At 42.8% G+C, this 25,526-nt stretch overlaps 2 protein-coding genes and 1 long non-coding RNA gene across 10 annotated transcripts in view; 1 reads left to right on the top strand and 2 right to left on the bottom strand.

Annotated features, from left to right (window-relative positions):
* Positions 1-902: 902 nt before the first annotated feature.
* Positions 903-25,299, bottom strand: LOC106570467 (pyruvate dehydrogenase (acetyl-transferring) kinase isozyme 2, mitochondrial). Of its 4 annotated transcripts, XM_014142846.2 has the most exons (12): positions 25,224-25,299; positions 24,861-25,095; positions 23,996-24,137; positions 14,231-14,302; positions 13,401-13,585; positions 11,018-11,107; positions 10,268-10,345; positions 8,229-8,305; positions 8,029-8,127; positions 7,606-7,719; positions 5,638-5,751; positions 903-4,693 (listed from the first exon to the last, which is right to left on the bottom strand). In XM_014142846.2, the coding sequence occupies exons 2-12, from the start codon at positions 24,973-24,975 to the stop codon at positions 4,550-4,552; spliced, it is 1,230 nt and encodes a 409-aa protein (XP_013998321.1). In that variant the 5' UTR covers positions 24,976-25,095; positions 25,224-25,299; the 3' UTR covers positions 903-4,549. The 4 variants fall into 4 exon arrangements, 3 of the variants coding, with proteins under 3 accessions (XP_013998321.1, XP_013998323.1, XP_045550854.1); XM_014142848.2 differs by lacking the exon at positions 25,224-25,299 and having other exon boundaries at positions 23,996-24,090; positions 24,861-25,217; XM_045694898.1 differs by lacking the exons at positions 7,606-7,719; positions 25,224-25,299 and having other exon boundaries at positions 24,861-25,217.
* LOC106570468 (uncharacterized) lies at positions 19,032-23,989 on the bottom strand. Of its 5 annotated transcripts, none has more exons than XR_006758996.1 (3): positions 22,177-23,989; positions 21,783-21,955; positions 19,032-21,285 (listed from the first exon to the last, which is right to left on the bottom strand). It is a non-coding gene; the product is annotated as an uncharacterized lncRNA (long non-coding RNA). The 5 variants fall into 5 exon arrangements; XR_006758992.1 differs by having other exon boundaries at positions 19,032-21,561; XR_006758995.1 differs by having other exon boundaries at positions 19,032-20,615; positions 20,736-21,955.
* The window catches only part of LOC100380667 (cytoplasmic dynein 1 intermediate chain 1), a 127,127-nt gene continuing 125,891 nt past the window's right edge, over positions 24,291-25,526 (top strand). The window contains exon 1 of the mRNA XM_014142837.2: positions 24,291-24,445. The gene's annotated coding sequence lies outside the window, so the exon portion shown is untranslated. The remainder of the gene's footprint in view (positions 24,446-25,526) is intronic.

Raw genomic sequence — 25,526 nt, forward strand, 5'->3', positions numbered from 1 at the left:
CACCTGGGGTGATGGTCAGATTCGCATTTATCGTCGAAGGAATGAGCGTTACACCGAGGCCTGTACTCTGGAGCGGGATCGATTTGGAGGTGGAGGGTCCATCATGGTCTGGGGCAGTGTGCCACAGCATCATCGGACTGAGCTTGTTGTCATTGCAGGCAATCTCAATGCTGTGCGTTACAGGGAAGACATCCTCCTCCCTCATGTGGTACCCTTCCTGCAGGCTCATCCGGACATGACCCTCCAGCATGACAAGGACAACAGCCATACTGCTCGTTCTGTGCATGATTTCCTGCAAGACAGGAATGTCAGTGTTCTGCCATGGCCAGCGAAGAGCACTGAGCACTTCAGGGACCTGTTGGATCGGAGGGTGAGGGCTAGGGCCACCACCCCCCAGAAATGTCCGGGAACTTGCAGGTTCCTTGTTGGTAGAGTGGGGTAACATCTCACAGCAAGAACTACTGACTGTTACTGACTTGACCCCCGTTTTGTTCAGGGACACATTATTCCATTTCTGTTAGTCACATGTCTGTGGAACTTGTTCAGTTTATGTCTCAGTTGTTGAATCTTGTTATGTACAAATATTTACACGTTAAGTTTGCTAAAAATAAACGCAGTTGACAATGAGAGGACGCTAATTTTTTTGCTAAGTTTAGATCAACTGATTGTACTCTGTGAAATGTAAGCAAAAGGTTTGTGTGTGTTGTCAACACTCTCAGACACACATGGGAAGCGGGTAGCCTGGCAGTACAGCACTGGAGAGGCCTTTAGGATGCAGGCTTGGTCAGGGTACACTGAGAGGGTACCAGAGGTCAAGTTCACTACTGACTGTCAGTAAGAGGAGACAGGGTTAGTTACAGAACTGTCAGAACAGGGGTTAGTCCAATAATAACAAGTGAAAGTGTTTTAAATGCGTTTTATTATTCTGTGTTCAGCGATGGTAGTTGTGACAGTTGGTCGTTTCCACATGTCCATTTGACTGGTAAACTTGACTGTACTGTCAGAACCTTCCCCTCTGATTCAGTTTGTAACAATCGGCCTTGACAACATGACCTGATCAAATAATAGCAATGAGGGAAAACATTCATCATCAACCCTTAAAAATCAGGTCCTTTTTTAATGAAAAACAAACAAATCTAAAAAACAAATGTATACAGGAGTGAATCAATACTGTAGTTAGTAGATAAAATCGTTGTTACCATAATCACTTTCTGACTGAAGCACATGCAAAGGCTGCTAAATGGAAGCACTGCAGGCACATACAGTGCTTTCAGAAAGTATTCATACCCTTGACTTATTCCACATTTTGTTGTTACAGGCTGAATTCAAAATGAATCAAAATATGTTTCTCTCACTCATCTACATACAATACCCCATAATGACAAAGTGAAAACATGTTTTTATACATTTTTGCAAATGTATTGAAAATGAAATATAGAAATATCAAATTTACATAAGTATTCACACCCCTTTGCTATGACAATCCAGATTGAGCTCAGTGCATCCAAATGTCCATCCATCATCCTTGAGATGTCACTACAACTTGATTGGAGTCCACCTGTGGCCAACCCATTTGGTTGGACAAGATTTAGAAAGAAACACTCCTGTCTATATAAGGTCCCACACATTTGACAGGGCATGTGTAACCGATGTGAAATGGCTAGTTCGTTAGCGGTGGTGCGCGTTAATAGCGTTTCAATCAGTGACGTCACTCAGGTTGGGGCGAAGAGAGGGACGGAACCTACACTGTTACACATGTCAGAGCAGAAACTATACCACAAAGTCTAAGGAACTGTACGATCGCTGAGATTGTGTTTAGGCATACAGTAACTATTTAATAAACATAAGTAAACTTGTCCCCAATACTTTTGGTCCCCTAAAATGGGGCGGACTATGTATAAAAAGTGCTGTAATTTCTAAACAGTTCACCATATGTAGATCAAAATACCTTCAAATTAAACCTGACAGTCTGCACTTTAAATCCAAAGTGCTGGAGTACAGAGCCAAAACAACAACAAAAAGCTCACGGTATATCTGGTTAAGGGTATAAAACAATTTCTAGAGTGTTGAAAGTTTCCAAGAGCACAGTGGTCTCCATCATTGGGAAATGGAAAAAATATGGAACTACCCAGACTAGAGCTGACCAAACTGATCAACTGGGCAAGAAGGACCTTGGTCAGACAGCACTACAGAGTTCATTGGCTGTGATGGGAGACCCTGCCACCAGGACAACAGTCTCTACAGCACTTTACCAAGCTGGGCTTTATGGGAGAGTGGCCAGACGGAAGCCAAATGTGCTTCTACAATGTATTGAAACAGGGGTGTGAATACCTACGTAAATGAGATTTTTCTGTATTTCATTTTAAATACATTTGCTAAACTTTCTACAAACATGTTTTCACTGTTATCATGGGGTATTGTGTGTCGATGGGTGAGCTGTTTTATTTATGTAATCCATTTTGAATTCAGGCTGTAACACAACAAAATGTGGAATAAGTCAATGCGTATGAATACTTTCTGAAGACACTGGAAGAGGGACAAAAAGCAGAGTGAGAACTATATAAAGAGCTGCATTTTATTGAACAACCTAAAGATGCTTAAAATAGTTTGAATTAAAGACTGAAATCCTGACATTAGATGGCTGCCCATAACCCAAATAATGTATATTGGTAAATCATCTATTCACGTCAACAATAATAAATTATGTGCAATAATCTCAAGTTAGGACTCCGCCCACAGTGTGAGGTCCAATCAGCAACTTCCATTGATAGATAACTCCTCCCAGGTCGGTTTAATATGACATCAAAGCACTTACAGTGATACTTTGAAAAATATGAAATGCTTTCAACATCCTGAGATCCTGTGATTTAAAACCATACATGTTAAAAACCAGAAAGAGAGAAATAAAAGTTGGCACTTCAGTGTAAGTCTCAAACAATTTATGTTTTGTTTCAATGCACATACAAATATTGACTAGTTACAAATACTTAGCTGTTATTGGATTAAATGTTAGAAAGTGTACATAGTCTTATGTGATTTGTTATTGCTAAGGAGTGTAATAATAGTGACTATTTAGTGAATACCAGGAAATGAAATAAATTCATTTTGTAATGACTGCCCCAATTAACACATCAAAGAATACCCACACTGGGCACCAGTCAAACATTTGATTCAACTCAGTCTTATTGTGTCCCTAATCACAGAAATGTGATAATACTCCCATTTTGCTCTCTGGCACTCAACGTTATTCAATAAATACTTCATGTATAAAAGACCTAGCCGGCCTCTAAAATGCAATCGTTTTAGTCATTTAAAAATATCACAACAGTATGATAGAAAATGTATCTCAATATTCACATAACTTATACTTAAACTCAGTTGGACTTGGTTTAGAGTAAATGCACTAGATACCTCAATGTCTTCAATATCTACTTTCTGTCTTCATAGGAAACCTTGAATGAAAGACCTTTGTTTGAGCTCTTGTCTTATTCAACAAGTGAGGGTGATTTTTTTTTTTTAAATGAATCACCAAGATTTACAGTTGATTATACTAAATTCCCTTTAGGCCCCAAAAAACATTGGAGACAGACGTTTGTCTAAACTTCCGAGACTGACAAATATTTGTAAGCTGTAAAAAACAAAAAAGGTGAAATGCTCAGAGTTGAAACTATATGGAATCTACATAGTATGCTGAAAAGAACATTTGTTGACCACTATGTACCCATAGAACATCCTGTAGTAGAAGGGTAAGCAGAGAAAACCCATCGACTGACAGCATGGCCTTGACATGTTTCTGCCTGACACACTATATCTATCTGTGTCCATGGAGCTCAGTGTCCAAGCTGCATACTGTAGTTGTGAGTGAAGAGTTTAGAGAAAACTTGATACAAAATCTAAAACGTAGTATCACAGACAATACTACTGTGATCGTGCAGCTTATATCACTGTATAACCAAATTCAGGTGTTTAATAAATTAAATGATCAGTTACAAACTAAAATGCACCTTTTAAGCAAAATGCTAGTTTTTTACACTGCTTCGGTGTCATAATGTTAAAATAAGTGAGTGAAATGAATACCTGAAACGTGTGGCTAAATGAAACCAAAAGGGTTAGATGTGATTGTGAGTAGTTTATGGCCCTGTTTCTGACTAACATTCACAAAATCACTTATTGAATAGAGATCCTGGTTTTGCCATTGAAACGCCTCCAACATTAATGTTTTTCCACTTCAAGTGCTGGATGAGAATCTCCAATGCAAAGAATCCAGATATCTCACACACACACACACACACACACACACACACACACACACACACACACACACACACACACACACACACACACACACACACACACACACACACACACACACACACACACACACACACACACACACACACACACACACACACAGGTACCTTCTGTCAGTTTCTGATTATGAATCATCATTCCATTCCTCCTTTCAGTCATCCTCCTCTTCTTCTTTCTTTCTTTCCTCCTGCTCCTCTGTTCTTCATGTTATCTGAGCTCTCTCTCTCTGTCTGTTTGGTTAACTTCTCCTCTCATACTTCCCCAGCTTCTTGGGATCCTTGCTGGGCATGCACCAGTCATCTGCCTCATTGCTTGTCTGGTAATGCCTTATGGCTGACTGGTTGTAAACAGGAAGTCTTTCCACAGACTCTGAGGACAAGGCCTGTTAATGGAGCACAGAGTGGAGTGGTAAGTTAGATGATGAGGATAGGGCTCTATCACAAGCTGGTAGGTTATAAGTACAAGGCCTGGTAATGGAGCACAGAGTGGAGTGGTAAGTTAGATGATGAGGATAGGGCTCTATCACAAGCTGGTAGGTTATAAGTACAAGGCCTGGTAATGGAGCACAGAGTGGAGTGGTAAGTTAGATGATGAGGATAGGGCTCTATCACAAGCTGGTAGGTTATAAGTACAAGGCCTGTTAATAGAGCACAGAGTGGAGGTTATAAGTTATAAGGTTATAAGTACAATGCCTGTTAATGGAGCACAGAGTGGAGTGGTTGGTTAGGTTATATAAGTACAATGCCTGTTAATGGAGCACAGAGTGGAGTGGTAGGTTATATAAGTACAAGGCCTGTTAATAGAGCACAGAGTGGAGGTTATAAGTTATAAGGTTATAAGTACAATGCCTGTTAATGGAGCACAGAGTGGAGAGGTTGGTTAGGTTATATAAGTACAAGGCCTGTTAATGGAGCACAGAGTGGAGTGGTAGGTGGAGTTATATAAGTACAAGGACTGGTAATGGAGCACAGAGTGGAGTAGTAAGCTAGGTTATGAGGATAGGGCTCTATCACAAGCTGGTCACATGATGAGTCTTCCATCATGACACACATTCAGATGCATCAAATGGAAGTTATTTAAGTGGGTAATGGAAATACATGAGCATTGGGTACTAGGTAACCATGTTTAACATAACGGTATGTTTTGAATGAATAGGACAGAGTGAAATCTGAGTTTACATTATAACTCTGTGAGCCATACTGTTGCACGTGAACCAATATTGAAAATGAACCTACATACTTCAAAAACACCATCATTGTTTAGATGTAGAACAAGACAACAAGTTAAGACTGTTGAACTAACAAATTCCATGTGTAGAAGTGTTACCTTCAGGTAGATGACAGCTGACGTCCCATATCCCTCCATGGAGTAGAGCTGCAGGTCTCCCTGGAAGTACTTGGCATAGAGACGGGAGATGGGAAGACCGTAGCCGAAACCAGCCTACAGAGAACCAGAGCCAGGAACACAAAGAGTTCAACTCTGAACAGTCACAGTACAGTAGTAGACAAGAACTCAGTTACACTTATAACCCAGCGCAATGAATGAACAGTCCAGTCCAGTTTGTAATTCTGATTATTTACAACCGTGTTCACTACTGTTCGCTCACAGATGACATTTTAGTAAGTATAGACTTGGTTGCGGTTTACATTTTAGCTGAGATAAAATAAACAGCAGGCGCTTGATTCAATTGAAAAATAAACGTCTCTCTAACATGTGGCCAAACTGCCAAAGTCATAGGCTTAAATCAAGTTATACAGTCGGTTGTTAAACTACACTGCCAGTAGTTTAGGTTAATTGTATACTTTATATAGTATACATTGTATACAGTGCATTCGGAAAGTATTCAGACCCCTTCCCTTCCACATTTTGTTACGTTACAGCCTTATTCTAAAATGGATTAAATAAATAAATGTACTCATCAATCTACACACAATAATAACAACAAAGAAAAAACATAAATACCTTATTTACTTAAGTATTCAGACCCTTTGCTATGAGACTGGAAATTGAGCTCCGGTGCATCCTGTTTCCATTGTTCATCCTTGAGATGTTTCTACAACTTGACTGGAGTCGGAGACAAGACTCTTCCTAGAACTAGCCGCCCGGCCAAACTGAGCAATCAGGGAGGTGACCAAGAACCTGATGATCACTCTGACAGAGCTCCAGAGTTCCTCTGTGGAGATGGGAGAACCTTCCAGAAGGACAACCATCTCTGCAGCACTCCACCAATCAGGCCTTTATGGTAGAGTTACCATAGGGAAGCCACTCCTCAGTAAAAGGTACATGAGAGCCCGCTTGGAGTTTGCCAAAAGCAACCTCAGACCATGAGAAACAAGATTTTCTGGTCTGATGAAACGAAGATTGAACTCTTTGGCCTGAATACCAAGTGTCACGTCTGGAGGAAATTTGGCACCATCCCTACGGTGAAGCATGGTGGTGGCAGCATCATGTTGTGGGGATGTTTCTCAGCAACAGGGACTGGGATACTAGTCAGGATCAAGAGAAAGATGAACGGAGAAAAGTACAGAGAGAGAACCTTGATAAAAACCTGCTCCCAGTGCTCAGGACATCAGACTGGGGCGAAGACAATGCAGGATCTGTTTCGGGACAAGTCTCTGAATGTCCTTGAGTGGCCTGAAAATAGCTGTGCAGCGACGCTCTCCATCCAACCTGGCAGAGCTTGAGAGGATCTGCAGAGAAGAATGGGAGAAAATCCCCAAATACAGGTGCGCCAAGCTTGTAGCGTCATACCCAAGAAGACTCGAGGCTGTAATCACTGCCAAAGGTGCTTCAACAAAGTACTGAGTAAAGGGTCTGGAGTGCTAGGTTAGTTTATGTTATATGACTGTATGTTTGTTTATTCCATGTGTAACTCTGTGTTGTTGTTTGTGTCACGCTGCTTTGCTTTATCTTGGCCAGGTCGCAGTTGTAAATGAGAACTTGTTCTCAACTAGCCTACCTGGTTAAAGAAAGGTGAAATAAATAAATAAATATAACAAAAATGCCTGTTGATGGAGCACAGAGTGGAGTAGTAAGCTAGGTTATGAGGATAGGGCTCTATCACAAGCTGGTCACATGATGAGTCTTCCATCATGACACACATTCAGATGCATCAGATGGAAGTTATTTAAGTGGGTATTATGAGTAGATTGATGACGGAAAAAACGATTTAATACATTTTAGAATAAGTCTGTAACGTAACAAAATGTGGAAAAAGTCAAGGGGTCTGAATACTTTCCGAATGCACTGAACATTCAACTATATAGTTCAAATGGCACCAGGACAGGGTGTTACCAGTGGTGCATTGCGGCTGTTGTCAATATCGACGGGGCTGGGGGCGGTGGAGTACATGTAACTGAACAAACGCTCTATCTTCCTCAGGGGAACTCCACCTCCTCGATCTGATATCTAGAAACAACAACAACGTTACAGGTCTGATCCGCTCTCTGATCTTCCTGTTGTCTCCCCAAATATCATCATATTAGGACCTACAGAACAACCATGGGAGGAAATCTATAGTAATACTATACATATTCATAGACAAATATGCACATTAAACTGTACACACTAGGCTTCTATGTCCCAAGGTATCATTTCCAACCTGCATGTGTGGAAGGATGTTGGATGTGCATGCACTACTTTTTGTATGCTGGGAATGTAATGTGTCATGTCTCATTGTGATGGTGGACGGTTAATACTCTCTGAGCCTTTGTTTACCTTGATTGTTAGGTCCTCACTGCCCAGTGAGACTCGGACTTTGACCGGCGGGAGATGCAGGGCCATTTCATGAGTCTCAACTGTTGCTCTCATGGCGTTCTGGAAACAAAACAAACATTGCTTGAGAAAATGAGAGGTAATATGAATCAAATTGAGGTAAAATAAATAAAAGTGACATAGTAAGTACATGTTTGGTGTACCTTGAAGAGCTCAAACAGCATGTGGTAGAGATGGGAAGGCACATAGACAATACGAAGAGGCTGGTCAGGACCTTTGACTGAGAAACACTGAGCATTACTCCAAACCAAACATGACTTAGACTTATTGAAAATGTATAACATACACAACTGAGAATAGAAGTTACTAGAAACCAAAAGCAACTTTCACATCTTATTGCAAATGCATAACATGCACAACTCAATAACCACTATCAAATTCATAATTTACTCTTCTGCCAACCTAATCTCGTTACCAGCCACTTCTGATAGCTAGGGCCCAGTTTTTCAAAGTTATCTATATCGGATAGGATTCAATGCATATACACATAATGAATAGAACGGGAGTCCCCATTCAAGTCAACAATTTGTTCCTTCTATTCATTCTATTTTTATGCATTCAATCCTATTCGATAGGTGAAATCCAGACGGATGACTTGTAAAACTGGGCCCTGGGGACGAGGCGACTACCAACCAAACCCATGAACAGACCTTGTTTTCCTTTATTATGGAGACTATTAAATAGCTACATTTGGGTGAACTGAGGTTTATTATTGAGAGTTGGACTTGGACGCTTCGCTGAGAAAGAGAAATCTGCACGGCGACAAGACTGAGCATGTTGCAAGAGTCTTGTTGCTGTTCTGTTCCACTGCTGCTGACTGGAGACAGATAAACTGGTGGGGATTGATTTGGTGCACACTGACCAAAGGCAAAACTATGATGAATCATTCATTCTAATGTGACTGTCCAATACCCCAATGTAATGTGGCTCAGTTGGTAGAGCATGGTGTTTGCAACGCCAGGGTTGTGGGTTCGATTCCCACGGAGGGCCAAGTACGAAAAAAAAAAAAAATGTATGAAATGAAAATGAAATGTATGCATTCACTACTTACTGTAAGTCACTCTGGATAAGAGCGTCTGCTAAATGACTAAAATGTAAAATGTAATGTATTAGATGTAGGTGATGCTATTTTATGGATGGCATGTTTTGAATGTTTGGGCACCAAATGACATCTGGATTTGATCTATCTAGTTTAGTCAAAGATTATTATTTGTCATGGTTAGACTTTTGAAGTGGTGCTATTGGCTATTATCCTGTTCATACGACACATAACCTACACAGGGGCGATACACAGGTGTACATTCAATACTTATTGACTTCTATCTACTGACATGTATGAATGAATGGTTCTCTGTAGACATGGCTGCCTGTGGTTCAAAGTCTGTGTGCTTCAGATACAGAAAACACAATCTCTGAAAACCACTAAATATCTCTGAACAACACTTACAGTCTAGCCTGTGCAAACAAACACACACATTTAGAAAATTGCGCCCCAAATTGAGTAGACAAAGAGGAATTGAATGCGAGATCAAGAATACCCAACCCACTTGCAGATAAATAAACTTAACTGAAACCTAGCCAAACCTCAAATGACTCACAATGCAAATATGACCTTGCAGATTGTTTCTGTAAACCTAATCTTACATTTAAATGTTGGTCATTCAGCAGACTCTCTTATCCAGAGCAACTTACAGGAGCAAAAGGGGTTAAGTGTCTTGCTCAAGGGCACATCAACAGATGTTTCACCTAGTCGGCTCGGGGATTCGAACCAGCGACCTTTAGGTTACTGGCCCGACGCTCTTAACTGCTAGGCTACCAACCCACACTTGCTTCCCAAATGTTACTATTTTGGAAATAGGAGAACTAGAAACAGCTTCAAGCTACTCTGGCCATTCTCCTTTCAAATGGCACAATACAACGTGACTGCATAATGTTGTATCAAACAGACCTGTCTCCAAATAGTATTTGAAATCTTTAAAATACTTTGTGCATTTGATTGAGCCCATCAGCAGTGCCAGCTGGGCTGGTTTGCACTTCTGGGACTATTCTATTGGCTCAATTGAGCCAGGCAAGCTCAACCAAGCACAGCTACTACAGCTCAATCAAGAGCAGCTAAAGTATCTGAAGGGAAACAAATACTACTTGAATCAAGGTCTGTAACCCTGTATAGAATGCGATTTACCGTTGACTTGTGTGATGTCAATCTCTGGTGAAGTCAGGTAGTACTGTTCACAGAGCATCTTGGAGCTATCAAAGGCATCTGGGAACAGACAGACGAAACAAGACTAGGACTGTAGCACACTGACATTCAATCTAGTTACCATAACAACTAAATGTAATAACCGTTACAAAAGTAGAAGAATAAACTAGACAAAATGACATGTAGCAACAGGAATAGGTGGAGAACCGTCTGTCTCTGTATCCATTTAAAAATGATTACGTTTACACACATCTTCTACTGTGTTTAAAACTACAGGAGAATTTATATTCTGTGCAGATCTCAAGGTGAAAAGGTTCCCTGGCTACCAATCCACATCGCTCTGTCCCAACGCCACGCCCACTAATGTTTTCCTCTCTAAGAGGAGTCTGGATTTGCCTCCCTCTGCAACTTCTTCTTCAAACCGTTCTGATTGGTCACAGAAACTGATGTGTTGGGCCAGACACGAATCGTGAATTATGTTATTTTCAGCTCAAACAACTTCTAGGATGACATGTTCAGACTGATGTCTGGAGTGATCGATAGAGCAGAGGAATTCAATTCAGGATGAGTCGTCAGGCAAGTGAAAAGGACAAACTGTCCTGAAACTGTGCAAACAACCACATACTGTAGCAGTGAGAAAGATGAGATTACTCCTGTAAATCAAGCTTGTTATCTAGGGTCTAATTATAGTGTGTGTTTGTGTGGCATGATGTAGCTGATGAGGGACAGCACCTTTTACCACCTCCGTCACGTCGCAGTCAGGGTCGATGGTGCCAATGTGCTTGGGATGGGCGGGGTTGGCGCTTCCATCAAAGATGAGAGCTGAAGAGGTACATGAAACTCATGTGGTAATAACTACACCTGGATGCCGATTCAAACACACGTCACAATGGTACTTTTGAGTATGGTATACAGTGCATTCGGAAAGTATTCAGACCCCTTGACATTTTCCACATTTTGTTAGGTTACAGACTTATTCTAAAATTGCTTAAAAATGTAAAAAAACTCAATCTAAATAAATACCCCATAATGACAAAGCAAAAACGAATGCATTGTATAAGTGTCATGGTTCCTCTGGGCACCAGAGGGCGGCAGAGACGCCCATAGAGACTTGTTTGTTACCCAGGTGTTTCTTATTATTTCATTATTGCTTCCCCTTTAAGAGAGGTGTGTCTTCTGTTCCCTTTTGTTAGCTTATGGATTTAGTTTCTTGTATGTCTCCCTCGTGTAGTTTTCGAGTACTAGTGTTTATTGTTTTGGTTTTTGTGTTTCCTGTATTGTTCTGTTTATTTTTTCCAAGTAAAGTCTTTATGTTTTCTCAAGTCGCCGTTTCCTGGTCTGGTTCATTCTCTGTTCTTGGGATCAACGTTAAGTATTGAGACCCTTTGCTATGAGACTGTAAATTGAGCTCAGGTGCATCCTGTTTCCAATGATCATCCTTGAGATGTTTCTACAACTTGATTGGAGTCCACCTGTGCTAAATTCAATTGATTTGACATGATTTGGAAAGGCAGACACCACAGCGGAGGTCGAAGGAATTGTCCGTATAGCTCCGAAACAGGATTGTGTCGAGGCACAGATCTGGGGAAGGGTACCAAAAATTGTCTACAGCATTGAAGGTCCCCAAGAACACATTGGCCTCTATCATTCTTAAATGGAAGACATTTGAAACCACCAAGACTCTTCCTAGAGCTAGCCACCAGGTAAAACTGAGCAATCAGGGGAGAAAGGCCTTGTTCAGGGAGGTGACCAAGAACCCGATGGTCACTCTGACAGAGCTCCAGACGTCTGTGGAGATGGGAGAACCTTCCAGAAGGACAACCATCTCTGCAGCACACTACCAATCAGGTATTTAAGGTAGAGTGGCCAGACGGAATCCACTCCTCACTGAAAGGCACGACAGCCCGCTTGAAGTTTGCCAAAAGGCACCGAAAGGACTCTGACCATGAGAAACAAGATTCTCTGGTCTGATGAAACCAAGATTGAACTCTTGGCCTGAATGCCAAGCGTCACATCTGGAGGAAACCTGGCACCATCCCTACGGTGAAGCATGGTGGTGGCAGCATCATGCTGTGGGGATGTTTTTCAGCAGCAGGGACTGAGAGACTAGTCAAGATCGAGGAAAAGATTAACAGAGCAAAGTACAGGAGATACTTGATGAAACCTGCTCCAGAGCGCTCAGGACCCCAGACAACGACCCTAAGCACACAGCCAAGTCAACGCAGGAGTGGCTTCAGGACAGGTCTCTTAATGTCCTTGAGTGGCCCAGCCAGAGCCCAGACTTGAACATCTCTGGAGAGACCTGAAAATAGCTGTGCAGTGACGGTCCCCATCCAACCTGACAGAGGATCTGCAGAGAAGAATGGGAGAAAATCCCCAAATACAGGCGTGCCATTTTTTTTTTACATTTGCATACATTTCTTTACCTGTTTTTGCTTTGGCATTATGGGGTAATTGTGTGTAGATATACGAGGGGAAAAAAATCATTTAACCCATTTTAAAATAAGGCTGTAACGTAACAAAATGTGAAAAAATTCAAGGGGTCTGAATACTTTACAAATGCACTGTATTATTATAGTAGTATGGTATACACTGAGTGTACAAAACATTACACCTGCTCTTTCCATGACTAAGACTGATCAGGTGAAAGCTATGATCCCTTATTGATGTCACCTGTTAAATCCACTTCAATCAGTATAGATGAAGGGGAGGAGACAGGTTAATGGAGGACTCTTAAGCCTTGAGACAATTGAGACATGGATTGCATGTGTGTGCCATTCAGAGGATGAATGGGCAAGACAAAAGATTTAAGTGCCTTTGAATGGGGTATGCCTGGCGCACCGGTTTGAGTGTGTCAAGAACGTCAACACTGCTGGGTTTTTCACACTCAACAGTTTCCCATGTGTATCAAGATAATCCACCACCCAAAGGACATCCAGCCAACTTGACATATTGGAGTCAGCATCCCTGTGGAAGGCTTTCGGCACCTTGTAGAGTCCATACCCCAGCTAATTGAGGCTGTTCTGAGGGCAAAAGGGGGGGGGGGCAACTCAATATTAGGAAGGTGTTCCTAATGCTTTGTACCCTCAGTGTATATTTAGTATTGTATACTGACAGTGCTGGTTCATGATCATGCGTGTGGAGATGCGGCTCATGTAGAAGCGATCCAAGAAGTACTGGACGTTCTGATTGGTCACAGGGTCGGAGCCAAAGGCATCCTTGTACTCCACCACTCCCTGTGCCATGGTGGGAACCACATTGTTGTGGCGGTTCCTGATGTTCACCAGCGTCTCAGTGAACCTGAGGGGAGACAGGAGAGGAAAGGGGTTTTAAGGCTGGGTCTTAGGTTCACAACTCAGCACATTCCAACACGCTACCATGAAAGGAGCGTAAGGTACGTAGCTGGGTGGATAGATGTCAAACTTCATTCATTCATCATCCATCCAATCATACACCAACACCCGCAAGGTTGCTACCAACTCAAAACCATATTTTGCAAAAGCCTGTAAATCATTCTATTCTGTATGCAGTAGAGCCAGAGTTATGGTTGAAGTGTGGCTCAGTTGGTAGAGCATGGTGTTTGCAACGCCAGCATGGTGTGTGCAACACCAGGGTTGTGGGTTCGATTCCCACGGGGGGCCAGTACAAAAAAATAAATGCATGAAATGAAATGTATGCATTCACTACTGTAAGTCGCTCTGGATAAGAGCGTCTGCTAAATGACTAAAATGTCAAATGTATCCATCAGATCACATTCCATTCCAGATTACAGATAATAATCAATCTATTATACAGTTAAAGGAAGTAGCTATTAATGGCTTAGAGAAAGACTATCTTTCCTTTCCTGAATTAACTATGACTCAGTTATCTAATGAGATGTGCTGAACAGTAGCAAGACAAGGCTACTACCTATCTGCTGGATGTGACTGTGTGTAATTGACATACTTCTTCAGGATATTTTTGTCATCGGGCTCTTTCTCCAGGAAGCCCACTACCTCCATCAGACTTGTTGCATACCTGTAGGAATACAACACAGAAGACTGGTTCGTTTACACAGGGAAACACTAATACATCAGGCTTTATAGGGCATTCATACAGCATATTCTTAAAGCAGTCTCCAGTATCTATGTTGCAATAGTCTATGTGCTGGGGGGCTAGGGTCAGTCTGTTATATCTGGGGTAATTCTCCTTTCTTACCTGGTGTCCTGTGTGAAGTTACGTATATGCTCCCTCTATCTCCCTCTTCCTTCCCTCCCGGAGGACCTGAGCCCTAGGATCATACCTCAGGACTACCTGGCCTGATGACTCCTGGCTGTCCCCAGTCCAACTGGTCGTGCTGCTGCTCCAGTTTCAACTCTTCTGCCTGCGACTATGGAACCCTGACCCGTTCACCAGACGTGCTACCTTGTCCCGGACATGCTGTTTTCGACTCTCTCTCTACCGCACCTGCTGTCTCTAACTCTGAATGCTTGGCTATGAAAAGCCAACTGACATTTACTCCTGAGGTGCTGACCTGTTGCACCCTCTACAACCAGTGATTATCATTTGACCCTGCTGGTCATCTATGAATGTTTGTACATCTTGAAGAACAATCTGGCCTTAATAGCCATGTACTCTTATAATCTCCACCCGGCACAGCCAGAAGAGGACTGGCCACCCCTCAGAGCCTGGTTCCTCTCTAGGTTTCTTCCTAAGTTCCTGCCTTTCTATGGAGTTTTTCCTAGCCACCGTGCTTCTACATCCGCATTGCTTGCTGTTTAAGGATGGGTTTCTGTATAAGCACTTTGTGACATCTGATGTAAAAAGGGCTTTATAAATACATTTGATTTGATAGGGCATTCATTAAGCTTTTATAACAAATGTGCTTGGAAGTGTAGCAAGACATTTTCTTATGAATGATTTCTGAAGTATCTACAAGCATAATAAAGGTTATATTAACGCTTCATTAAACTTTTAAAGTTTCTTTGAAAGTGGGGCCGAAATAAAGGTCTTCATTGAATTCTGCCCTGAGAATGTGGCCAATAGAAGCCAAAAACCATCACTTTGGACTGTTCCGTTCCTCGTTGACTCCTGGAGTTCCTCTGTTGGAAATCTCAGAATTCTATTTGGGAACGGCCTCTCTCTTGTGGTGACCATGGAAACCACAGGGTGTGTTTATACATGCTATAATAACTAGGGCTACTTGTGACTGGAGATAGGGTGCCATTTGGGACGAGCAGACTAGGTCTATTCCCTATATAGTGCACTACTTTTGACAAGAGCCATATGGGCACTGGTCAAAAGTAGTGCACTAAATAGGGAATAGGGTGCCATTTGGGCCATCATGTTCCCTCCAGTGTAAAAACATTCCTCACAATTTTCATCCTCTCAAAACCTGAATATTCTCTCTGTACAGCAAACCCTAAATACTTCTGACCTAGTGGAAGTAGGCATCCTAAGTTTCACCAGTAAGCATTTTAGTAGCCTACTAGTTTGGTCAGAGGAGTCACTATTAAGGCCTGGTTAAGAGCTGTGAAGCTGTAAGCTAAATTGTACTGACTTCAGTGATTTGCAGATAGTCAGGAGGGTAGGTGAGAGATCAGAGTGGCTGACTGTTTTCAAACCCTCTGTCCACCAGTTGACCTTGAACCCTCACACTCTACTAACACAGCTGTTGCATTGGCTACATACTCTAACAGATACATTAGGCTAACTATCTTGAATTACAAAGTTTACCTGTAAAATTTGTTGATGCCAGTCACCACTACCCAAGCCAAATAAAATGGTGCCAAATCAATATTGTCGATGGAAAAACCCACAGCCTGGATATGAAAATAGCCTCAATAGAGTAGCGATGACGTAGACAGCTACATTTAGACCCAGTTTATAAATATCTGCCGTACCATTACATTGCCAATAACGCCGGCACATACAGTAGGGTTCTGTACTGGTCATATATCACAGCGGTAGTGTCCCAAATATTACCCTATTCCCAATATAATGCACTACTTTTGACAAGGGCCCATAAGGCAATGGTCAAAGGTTGTGCACTATGTAGGGAATAGGGTGCCATTTGGGACTAACCATAAGTTATTGCCCTATTTCAGAGGTTGAACTGTGCTGTACTTGACATGCCATTACATAGTAGCTAGCTGATGGTTTTACCCATCTAGGAAATAGACAAATTCATTTCTCGAAAGTGGTGAAGTAACATATCATAGATATCAACAGCACTCAGCACCATTTATTTTGTGAAAGTATGTCGTTTCAATAAGAGAACATAATTGCAAGTAACCATTTTTCCAAATGACGATCCCTCTGACTGTCACTCACTAATACAGACTTGATGTACATTGTCCATCATCCCAGAAAACCCACTCCAATTTGCATACTGCCCCAACTTATCCACAGATGACGCAATCTCTATTGCACTCCCCAAGCCCTTTCCCACCTGGACAAGAGGAACACCTACGTGAGAAAGCTGTTCATTGACTACAGCTCAGCGTTCAACACCCTAGTGCCCTGAAAGCTCATCACTAAGCTCGGGACCCTGGGACAAAATACCTCCCTCTCCAATTGGATCTTGGACTTCCCGACGGGCCGCCCCCCCAGGTGGTAAGGGTAGGCAACAACACATCTGCCACGCTGATCCTCAACACGGGGGCCCCTCAGGGGTGCGTGCTTAGTCCCCTTCTGTACTCCCTGTTCACCCATGACTGTGTGGCTAAGCACGACTCCAACACCACCATTAAGTTTGCTGATGACACAACGGTGGTAGGCCTGATCACTGACAATGATGAGACAGCCTATAGGGAGGAGGTCAGAGACCTGGCAGTGTAAGGCCAGGACAACAACCTCTCCCTCAATGTGATCAAGACAAAGGAGATGATCGTGGACTATAGGAAAAGGAGGGCCGAGCATGCCATTTTTCATGGCGGCTACACTTCTGATGACCATGTCTCTCACAGCCCCCTGTTCCACTGTGATGCTACATGACAATGTTCCAGGCCACATTGTGTCTCTGTACACATGTGCAGCCTACCTGACAGGCAGAGATATGAGACACAGACAGCTGGCACCCTGCCGTGTAGGCTGCAGGCTATGCACTCATACCTCTCACTGGGCCAGAGTAGTTCAGTAAGATAGTCTACATGCTGGTGTGGTCGGCAGGATAATAACATCCTACAGAGTCTGTTGGAATAGGCAATATCACCTACAGTATATGGTTGTTAAAGATAAGGCATTTATCATATATACACCGCTCAAAAAAATAAAGGGAACACTTAAACAACACAATGTAACTCCAAGTCAATCACACTTCTGTGAAATCGAACTGTCCACTTAGGAAGCAACACTGATTGACAATAAATGTCACATGATGTTGTGCAAGACAACAGGTGGAAATTATAGGCAATTAGCAAGACACCCCCAATAAAGGAGTGGTTCTGCAGGTGGGGACCACAGACCATTTCTCAGTTCCTATGCTTCCTGGCTGATGTTTTGGTCACTTATGAATGCTGGCGGTGCTTTCACTCTAGTGGTAGCATGAGACGGAGTCTACAACCCACACAAGTGGCTCAGGTAGTGCAGCTCATCCAGGATGGCACATCAATGCGAGCTGTGGCAAGAAGGCTTGCTGTGTCTGTCAGCGTAGTGTCCAGAGCATGGAGGCGCTACCAGGAGACAGGCCAGTACATCAGGAGACGTGGAGGAGGCCGTAGGAGGGCAACAACCCAGCAGCAGGACCGCTACCTCCGCCTTTGAGCAAGGAGGAGCAGGAGAAGCACTGCCAGAGCCCTGCAAAATGACCTCCAGCAGGCCACAAATGTGCATGTGTCTGCTCAAACGGTCAGAAACACACTCCATGAGGGTGGTATGAGGGCCCGACGTCCACAGGTGGGGATTGTGCTTACAGCCCAACACCGTGCAGAACGTTTGGCATTTGCCAGAGAACACCAAGATTGGCAAATTCGCCACTGTTGCCCTGTGCTCTTCACAGATGAAAGCAGGTTCACACTGAGCACATGTGACAGATGTGACAGAGTCTGGAGACGCCGTGGAGAACGTTCTGCTGCCTGCAACATCCTCCAGCATGACCGGTTTGGCGGTGGGTCAGTCTTGGTGTGGGGTGGCATTTCTTTGGGGGGCCGCACAGCCCTCCATGTGCTCGCCAGAGGTAGCCTGACTGCCATTAGGTACCGAGATGAGATCCTCAGACCCCTTGTGAGACCATATGCTGGTGCGGTTGGCCCTGGGTTCCTCCTAATGCAAGACAATGCTAGACCTCATGTGGCTGGAGTGTGTCAGCAGTTCCTGCAAGAGGAAGGCATTGATGCTATGGACTGGCCCGCCCGTTCCCCAGACCTGAATCCAATTGAGCACATCTGGAACATCATGTCTCGCTCCATCCACCAACGCCACGTTGCACCACAGACTGTCCAGGAGTTGGCGGATGCTTTTGTCCAGGTCTGGGAGGAGATCCCTCAGGAGACCATCCGCCACCTCATCAGGAGCATGCCCAGGCGTTGTAGGGAGGTCATACAGGCACGTGGAGGCCACACACACTACTGAGCCTCATTTTGACTTGTTTTAAGGACATTACATCAAAGTTGGATCAGCCTGTAGTGTGGTTTTCCACTTTAATTTTGAGTGTGACTCCAAATCCAGACCTCCATGGGTTGATAAATTGGATTTCCATTGATTATTTTTGTGTGATTTTGTTGTCAGCACATTCAACTATGTAAAGAAAAAAGTATTTAATAAGATTATTTCTTTCATTCAGATCTAGGGTGTGTTGTTTAAGTGTTCCCTTTATTTTTTTTAGCAGTATATTTCAGACTAGCGCAGAGAGCAGTGCTTGAATTGGGAAGGAGTTCACCGGAACCTCAAATGTTCTACAGCTTGAGTTCCTGCACCACATAAAGAATATTAGCGCAAAAGTATTATGGAGTTCCTTCACCTAAATAAAAACTGTACCGTCACCCAAAATGAGTACTGGCACCTATTTAAGTCCAATTCAAGCACTGGCAGAGAGCAATGTTCCAGTTCAATAATCCATATCAACAAAGGTGAGGTGAAAGGAGTCTAGCTAGCTGATGAATACTTCAACAGAGCGACCCATTTCCTCTGGCACAACAAACAGTGAACATCAACACCATATCATCTTAATCTCTAGCCTGCAGCTCACCTCCAAGGTAACCTAGACTGGTCCCAGATCTACAGATAACAGACATGAGGGACACAAAGTATATTGAAAGCAGGTGCTTCCACACAGGTGTGGTTCCTGAATTAATAAAGTAATTAACATCCCAACATGCTTAGGTCATGTATAAAAATGCTGGGCAGGCCATTATTTTTGCTACTATGGCTATCCCTCCATTGGATGACAATGCCCCCATCCATAGGGCACTGAATAATTTGATGAGCATGAAAATGATGTAAACCATATGCCATGGCTGTCTGTCACCAGACCTCAAACCAATTGAACACTTAAGGGGGATTCTGGAGTGGCGCCTGAGACAGCATTTTCCACCACCATCAACAAAACACCAAATGATGAGATTTATCTGGGAAAAATGGTGTCCCATCCCTCCAATAGAGTTCCAGACACTTGTAGAATATAATAGCTAATGTACCTGCTCTGTAGTAACTGTAGTGAGGGGTGTTATAACGTTACAGTACCTGCTCTGTAGTAACTGTAGTGAGGGGTGTTATAACATTACTGTACCTGCTCTGTAGTAACTGTAGTGAGGGGTGTTATAACGTTACTGTACCTGCTCTGTAGTAACTGTAGTGAGGGGTGTTATAACATTACTGTACCTGCTCTGTAGTAACTGTAGTGAGGGGTGTTATAACATTACTGTACCTGCTCTGTAGTAACTGTAGTGAGGGGTGTTATAACGTTACAGTACCTGCTCTGTAGTAACTGTAGTGAGGGGTGTTATAACGTTACTGTACCTGCTCTGTAGTAACTGTAGTGAGGGGTTATAACGTTACTGTACCTGCTCTGTAGTAACTATAGTGAGGGGTGTTATAACATTACTGTACCTGCTCTGTAGTGAGGGGTGTTATAACGTTACTGTACCTGCTCTGTAGTAACTGTAGTGAGGGGTGTTATAACATTACTGTACCTGCTCTGCAGTAACTGTAGTGAGGGGTGTTATAACATTACTGTACCTGCTCTGTAGTAACTGTAGTGAGGGGTGTTATAACGTTACAGTACCTGCTCTGTAGTAACTGTAGTGAGGGGTGTTATAACATTACTGTACATGCTCTGTAGTGAGGGGTGTTATAACGTTACTGTACCTGCTCTGTAGTAACTGTAGTGAGGGGTGTTATAACATTACTGTACCTGCTCTGTAGTGAGGGGTGTTATAACGTTACAGTACCTGCTCTGTAGCAACTGTAGTGAGGGGTGTTATAACATTACTGTACCTGCTCTGTAGTGAGGGGTGTTATAACGTTACTGTACCTGCTCTGTAGTAACTGTAGTGAGGGGTTATAACGTTACTGTACCTGCTCTGTAGTAACTGTAGTGAGGGGTGTTATAACGTTACAGTACCTGCTCTGTAGTAACTGTAGTGAGGGGTGTTATAACGTTACAGTACCTGCTCTGTAGTAACTGTAGTGAGGGGTGTTATAACGTTACAGTACCTGCTCTGTAGTAACTGTAGTGAAGGGTGTTATAACGTTACTGTACCTGCTCTGTAGTAACTGTAGTGAGGGGTGGTCTAACATTACTGTACCTGCTCTGTAGTAACTGTAGTGAGGGGTGTTATAACGTTACAGTACCTGCTCTGTAGTAACTGTAGTGAGGGGTGTTATAACGTTACTGTACCTGCTCTGTAGTAACTGTAGTGAGGGGTGGTCTAACATTACTGTACCTGCTCTGTAGTAACTGTAGTGAGGGGTGTTATAACGTTACAGTACCTGCTCTGTAGTAACTGTAGTGAGGGGTGTTATAACGTTACAGTACCTGCTCTGTAGTAACTGTAGTGAGGGGTGTTATAACGTTACAGTACCTGCTCTGTAGTAACTGTAGTGAAGGGTGTTATAACGTTACTGTACCTGCTCTGTAGTAACTGTAGTGAGGGGTGGTCTAACATTACTGTACCTGCTCTGTAGTAACTGTAGTGAGGGGTGTTATAACGTTACAGTACCTGCTCTGTAGTAACTGTAGTGAGGGGTGTTATAACGTTACTGTACCTGCTCTGTAGTAACTGTAGTGAGGGGTGGTCTAACATTACTGTACCTGCTCTGTAGTAACTGTAGTGAGGGGTGTTATAACGTTACAGTACCTGCTCTGTAGTAACTGTAGTGAGGGGTGTTATAACGTTACTGTACCTGCTCTGTAGTAACTGTAGTGAGGGGTGTTATAACGTTACTGTACCTGCTCTGTAGTAACTGTAGTGAGGGGTGTTATAACGTTACTGTACCTGCTCTGTAGTAACTGTAGTGAGGGGTGTTACAACATTACTGTACCTGCTCTGTAGTGAGGGGTGTTATAACGTTACTGTACCTGCTCTGTAGTAACTGTAGTGAGGGGTGTTATAACGTTACTGTACCTGCTCTGTAGTAACTGTAGTGAGGGGTTATAACGTTACTATACCTGCTCTGTAGTAACTATAGTGAGGGGTGTTATAACATTACTGTACCTGCTCTGTAGTGAGGGGTGTTATAACGTTACAGTACCTGTTCTGTAGTAACTGTAGTGAGGGGTGTTATAACGTTACTGTACCAGCTCTGTAGTAACTGTAGTGAGGGGTGTTATAACATTACTGTACCTGCTCTGTAGTAACTGTAGTGAGGGGTGTTATAACATTACTGTACCTGCTCTGTAGTGAGGGGTGTTATAACGTTACAGTAACTGCTCTGTAGTAACTGTAGTGAGGGGTGTTATAACATTACTGTACCTGCTCTGTAGTAACTGTAGTGAGGGGTGTTATAACGTTACAGTACCTGCTCTGTAGTAACTGTAGTGAGGGGTGTTATAACATTACTGTACCTGCTCTGTAGTGAGGGGTGTTATAACGTTACTGTACCTGCTCTGTAGTAACTGTAGTGAGGGGTGTTATAACGTTACTGTACCTGCTCTGTAGTAACTGTAGTGAGGGGTGTTATAACGTTACAGTACCTGCTCTGTAGTAACTGTAGTGAGGGGTTATAACGTTACTGTACCTGCTCTGTAGTAACTGCAGTGAGGGGTGTTATAACGTTACTGTACCTGCTCTGTAGTAACTGTAGTGAGGGGTGTTATAACGTTACAGTACCTGCTCTGTAGTAACTGTAGTGAGGGGTGTTATAACGTTACAGTACCTGCTCTGTAGTAACTGTAGTGAGGGGTGTTATAACATTACTGTACCTGCTCTGTAGTGAGGGGTGTTATAACGTTACAGTACCTGCTCTGTAGTAACTGTAGTGAGGGGTGTTATAACGTTACAGTACCTGCTCTGTAGTAACTGTAGTGAGGGGTATTATAACGTTACTGTACCTGCTCTGTAGTAACTGCAGTGAGGGGTGTTATAACGTTACTGTACCTGCTCTGTAGTAACTGTAGTGAAGGGTGTTATAACGTTACTGTACCAGCTCTGTAGTAACTGTAGTGAGGGGTGTTATAACATTACTGTACCTGCTCTGTAGTAACTGTAGTGAGGGGTGTTATAACATTACTGTACCTGCTCTGTAGTGAGGGGTGTTATAACGTTACTGTACCTGCTCTGTAGTAACTGTAGTGAGGGGTGTTATAACATTACTGTACCTGCTCTGTAGTAACTGTAGTGAGGGGTTATAACGTTACTGTACCTGCTCTGTAGTAACTATAGTGAGGGGTGTTATAACATTACTGTACCTGCTCTGTAGTGAGGGGTGTTATAACGTTACAGTACCTGCTCTGTAGTAACTGTAGTGAGGGGTGTTATAACGTTACAGTACCTGCTCTGTAGTAACTGTAGTGAGGGGTGTTATAACATTACTGTACCTGCTCTGTAGTGAGGGGTGTTATAACGTTACAGTACCTGCTCTGTAGTAACTGTAGTGAGGGGTGTTATAACGTTACAGTACCTGCTCTGTAGTAACTGTAGTGAGGGGTATTATAACGTTACTGTACCTGCTCTGTAGTAACTGCAGTGAGGGGTGTTATAACGTTACTGTACCTGCTCTGTAGTAACTGTAGTGAAGGGTGTTATAACGTTACTGTACCAGCTCTGTAGTAACTGTAGTGAGGGGTGTTATAACATTACTGTACCTGCTCTGTAGTAACTGTAGTGAGGGGTGTTATAACATTACTGTACCTGCTCTGTAGTGAGGGGTGTTATAACGTTACAGTACCTGCTCTGTAGTAACTGTAGTGAGGGGTGTTATAACATTACTGTACCTGCTCTGTAGTGAGGGGTGTTATAACGTTACAGTACCTGCTCTGTAGTAACTGTAGTGAGGGGTGTTATAACGTTACAGTACCTGCTCTGTAGTAACTGTAGTGAGGGGTGTTATAACGTTACTGTACCTGCTCTGTAGTAACTGTAGTGAGGGGTGTTATAACGTTACTGTACCTGCTCTGTAGTAACTGTAGTGAGGGGTGTTATAACGTTACTGTACCTACTCTGTAGTAACTGTAGTGAGGGGTGTTACAACATTACTGTACCTGCTCTGTAGTAACTGTAGTGAGGGGTGTTATAACGTTACTGTACCTGCTCTGTAGTAACTGTAGTGAGGGGTGTTATAACATTACTGTACCAGCTCTGTAGTAACTGTAGTGAGGGGGTGCTGAGAAGCTTGTCAGGGAGGAAGTCAATCTCCTTCATGATGTTGGCCAGCCGGACAGGAAGCTCCTGACGAAGGAACACAAAGGACGTCTTCTCACAGGCATTGGCCGAGCCTGTAGTCACATGATAACACATCTGCGTTGTACTGATTGGGGGTACACCGTAGCAAAATGTTATGCAATGGAAAACAAGCATTGGTTTCTCATTGGACCAGTTCAGGTAGTCCCTCCCCGTTTCAGTCCCAGGGATAGGATACTGAATGGAAATCACAAGACAGGAGGTCATACAGTAGATATACTGTTGTGTAAATGTGTAAGACAATGTCAAGACCTTGAAATGGTTTGGTTTGGCAGCTGTATTATGTCATGTATTCACCAAAGAACATGGGTCAAGTGCTATCTAAGAGTAAAGCATGAACCAGGTATTTATTTCTCCTTGCTTTAATCCAAACCATCATTAGGGGTTTGATACAATTTCAAAGTATGTACATTTTGAACTACCGTATTGCAGTCATTCTGTAATTTCAGGCGTCAGGATAGAAGGGAAATACAATGGGAATCCCAGTCTGGTTAGGCAGCTAGATCCATTTACAGCAGTAACATAAGGAAGAATAGAGCTGGAAGAATGTTAAAGCTTCAGTAGAGAGTTCATCTGTGATCAGGGAGCACATACTGTCCAGTACACTGGTCAGTGACAGCAGTGAATGCACCACAACAAACATTCTAGCTACTTTGATAAATGCAACCAGTGGTACTTGTTGTACTATGGATTCAGAATAAACCTGGACAGTATTATTATTTAGCCGTGTTATTGACAGGACAGGGATGAAAACTTACCAAAGTCTATGAATTGTTTCATTGACAGCGGCGAAGGTGAGAACTTGGAAAACCGATCCACAAGTGCTTGTTTAGGTATGGAGCTGTTCCTTAGCAAAAATTGCGTGAACTTCATGGTTGCAACAAATTGAAATTGAAGTCCCGAGACAGTCGGATTGTTGTGTCAGGCCAGGGTGCCCTTTCTTGTCATCAGCAGCTAGCTCCAGTCTTGCTAACGTTAGCTAGTTGACCAACGCTAGCAACCAAGAGCAATATTAAGGCGTTAAATTGACATATTCAAAACCATTTACAATGAAACACAATACATTTCCCGAACAGTGCCAAATGTCTTTTCGTCTCATAAACGTTCAATAAGCTACTTACAATATTTCAGAAATCTCGAACGCTCCTCCCAAGACCGACCTCTGTTCATATTGTTGATGAGGTTTGGATTTGATTGGCATTGGCTTTGACCAATGAAAGAGCATCACGCTGGTTTTGGGGCGGGATTTGATCTGTTTTGATTTTAAATAATTGCCCCAACGCATCTCAGAAATAAATAAGCATGTGCAAACAGAAAAACCATCAAATCCAATTTACGTATTAATTATGATATTATATACCGGTATATATAAAAACAATTTATTGGGAAATAAATCTAAATCTGATAGCCCCGGCCGTGTCGCC

The sequence above is a fragment of the Salmo salar genome, chromosome ssa14, assembly GCF_905237065.1.
Source record: "Salmo salar chromosome ssa14, Ssal_v3.1, whole genome shotgun sequence".
Lineage (NCBI taxonomy): Eukaryota > Metazoa > Chordata > Actinopteri > Salmoniformes > Salmonidae > Salmo > Salmo salar.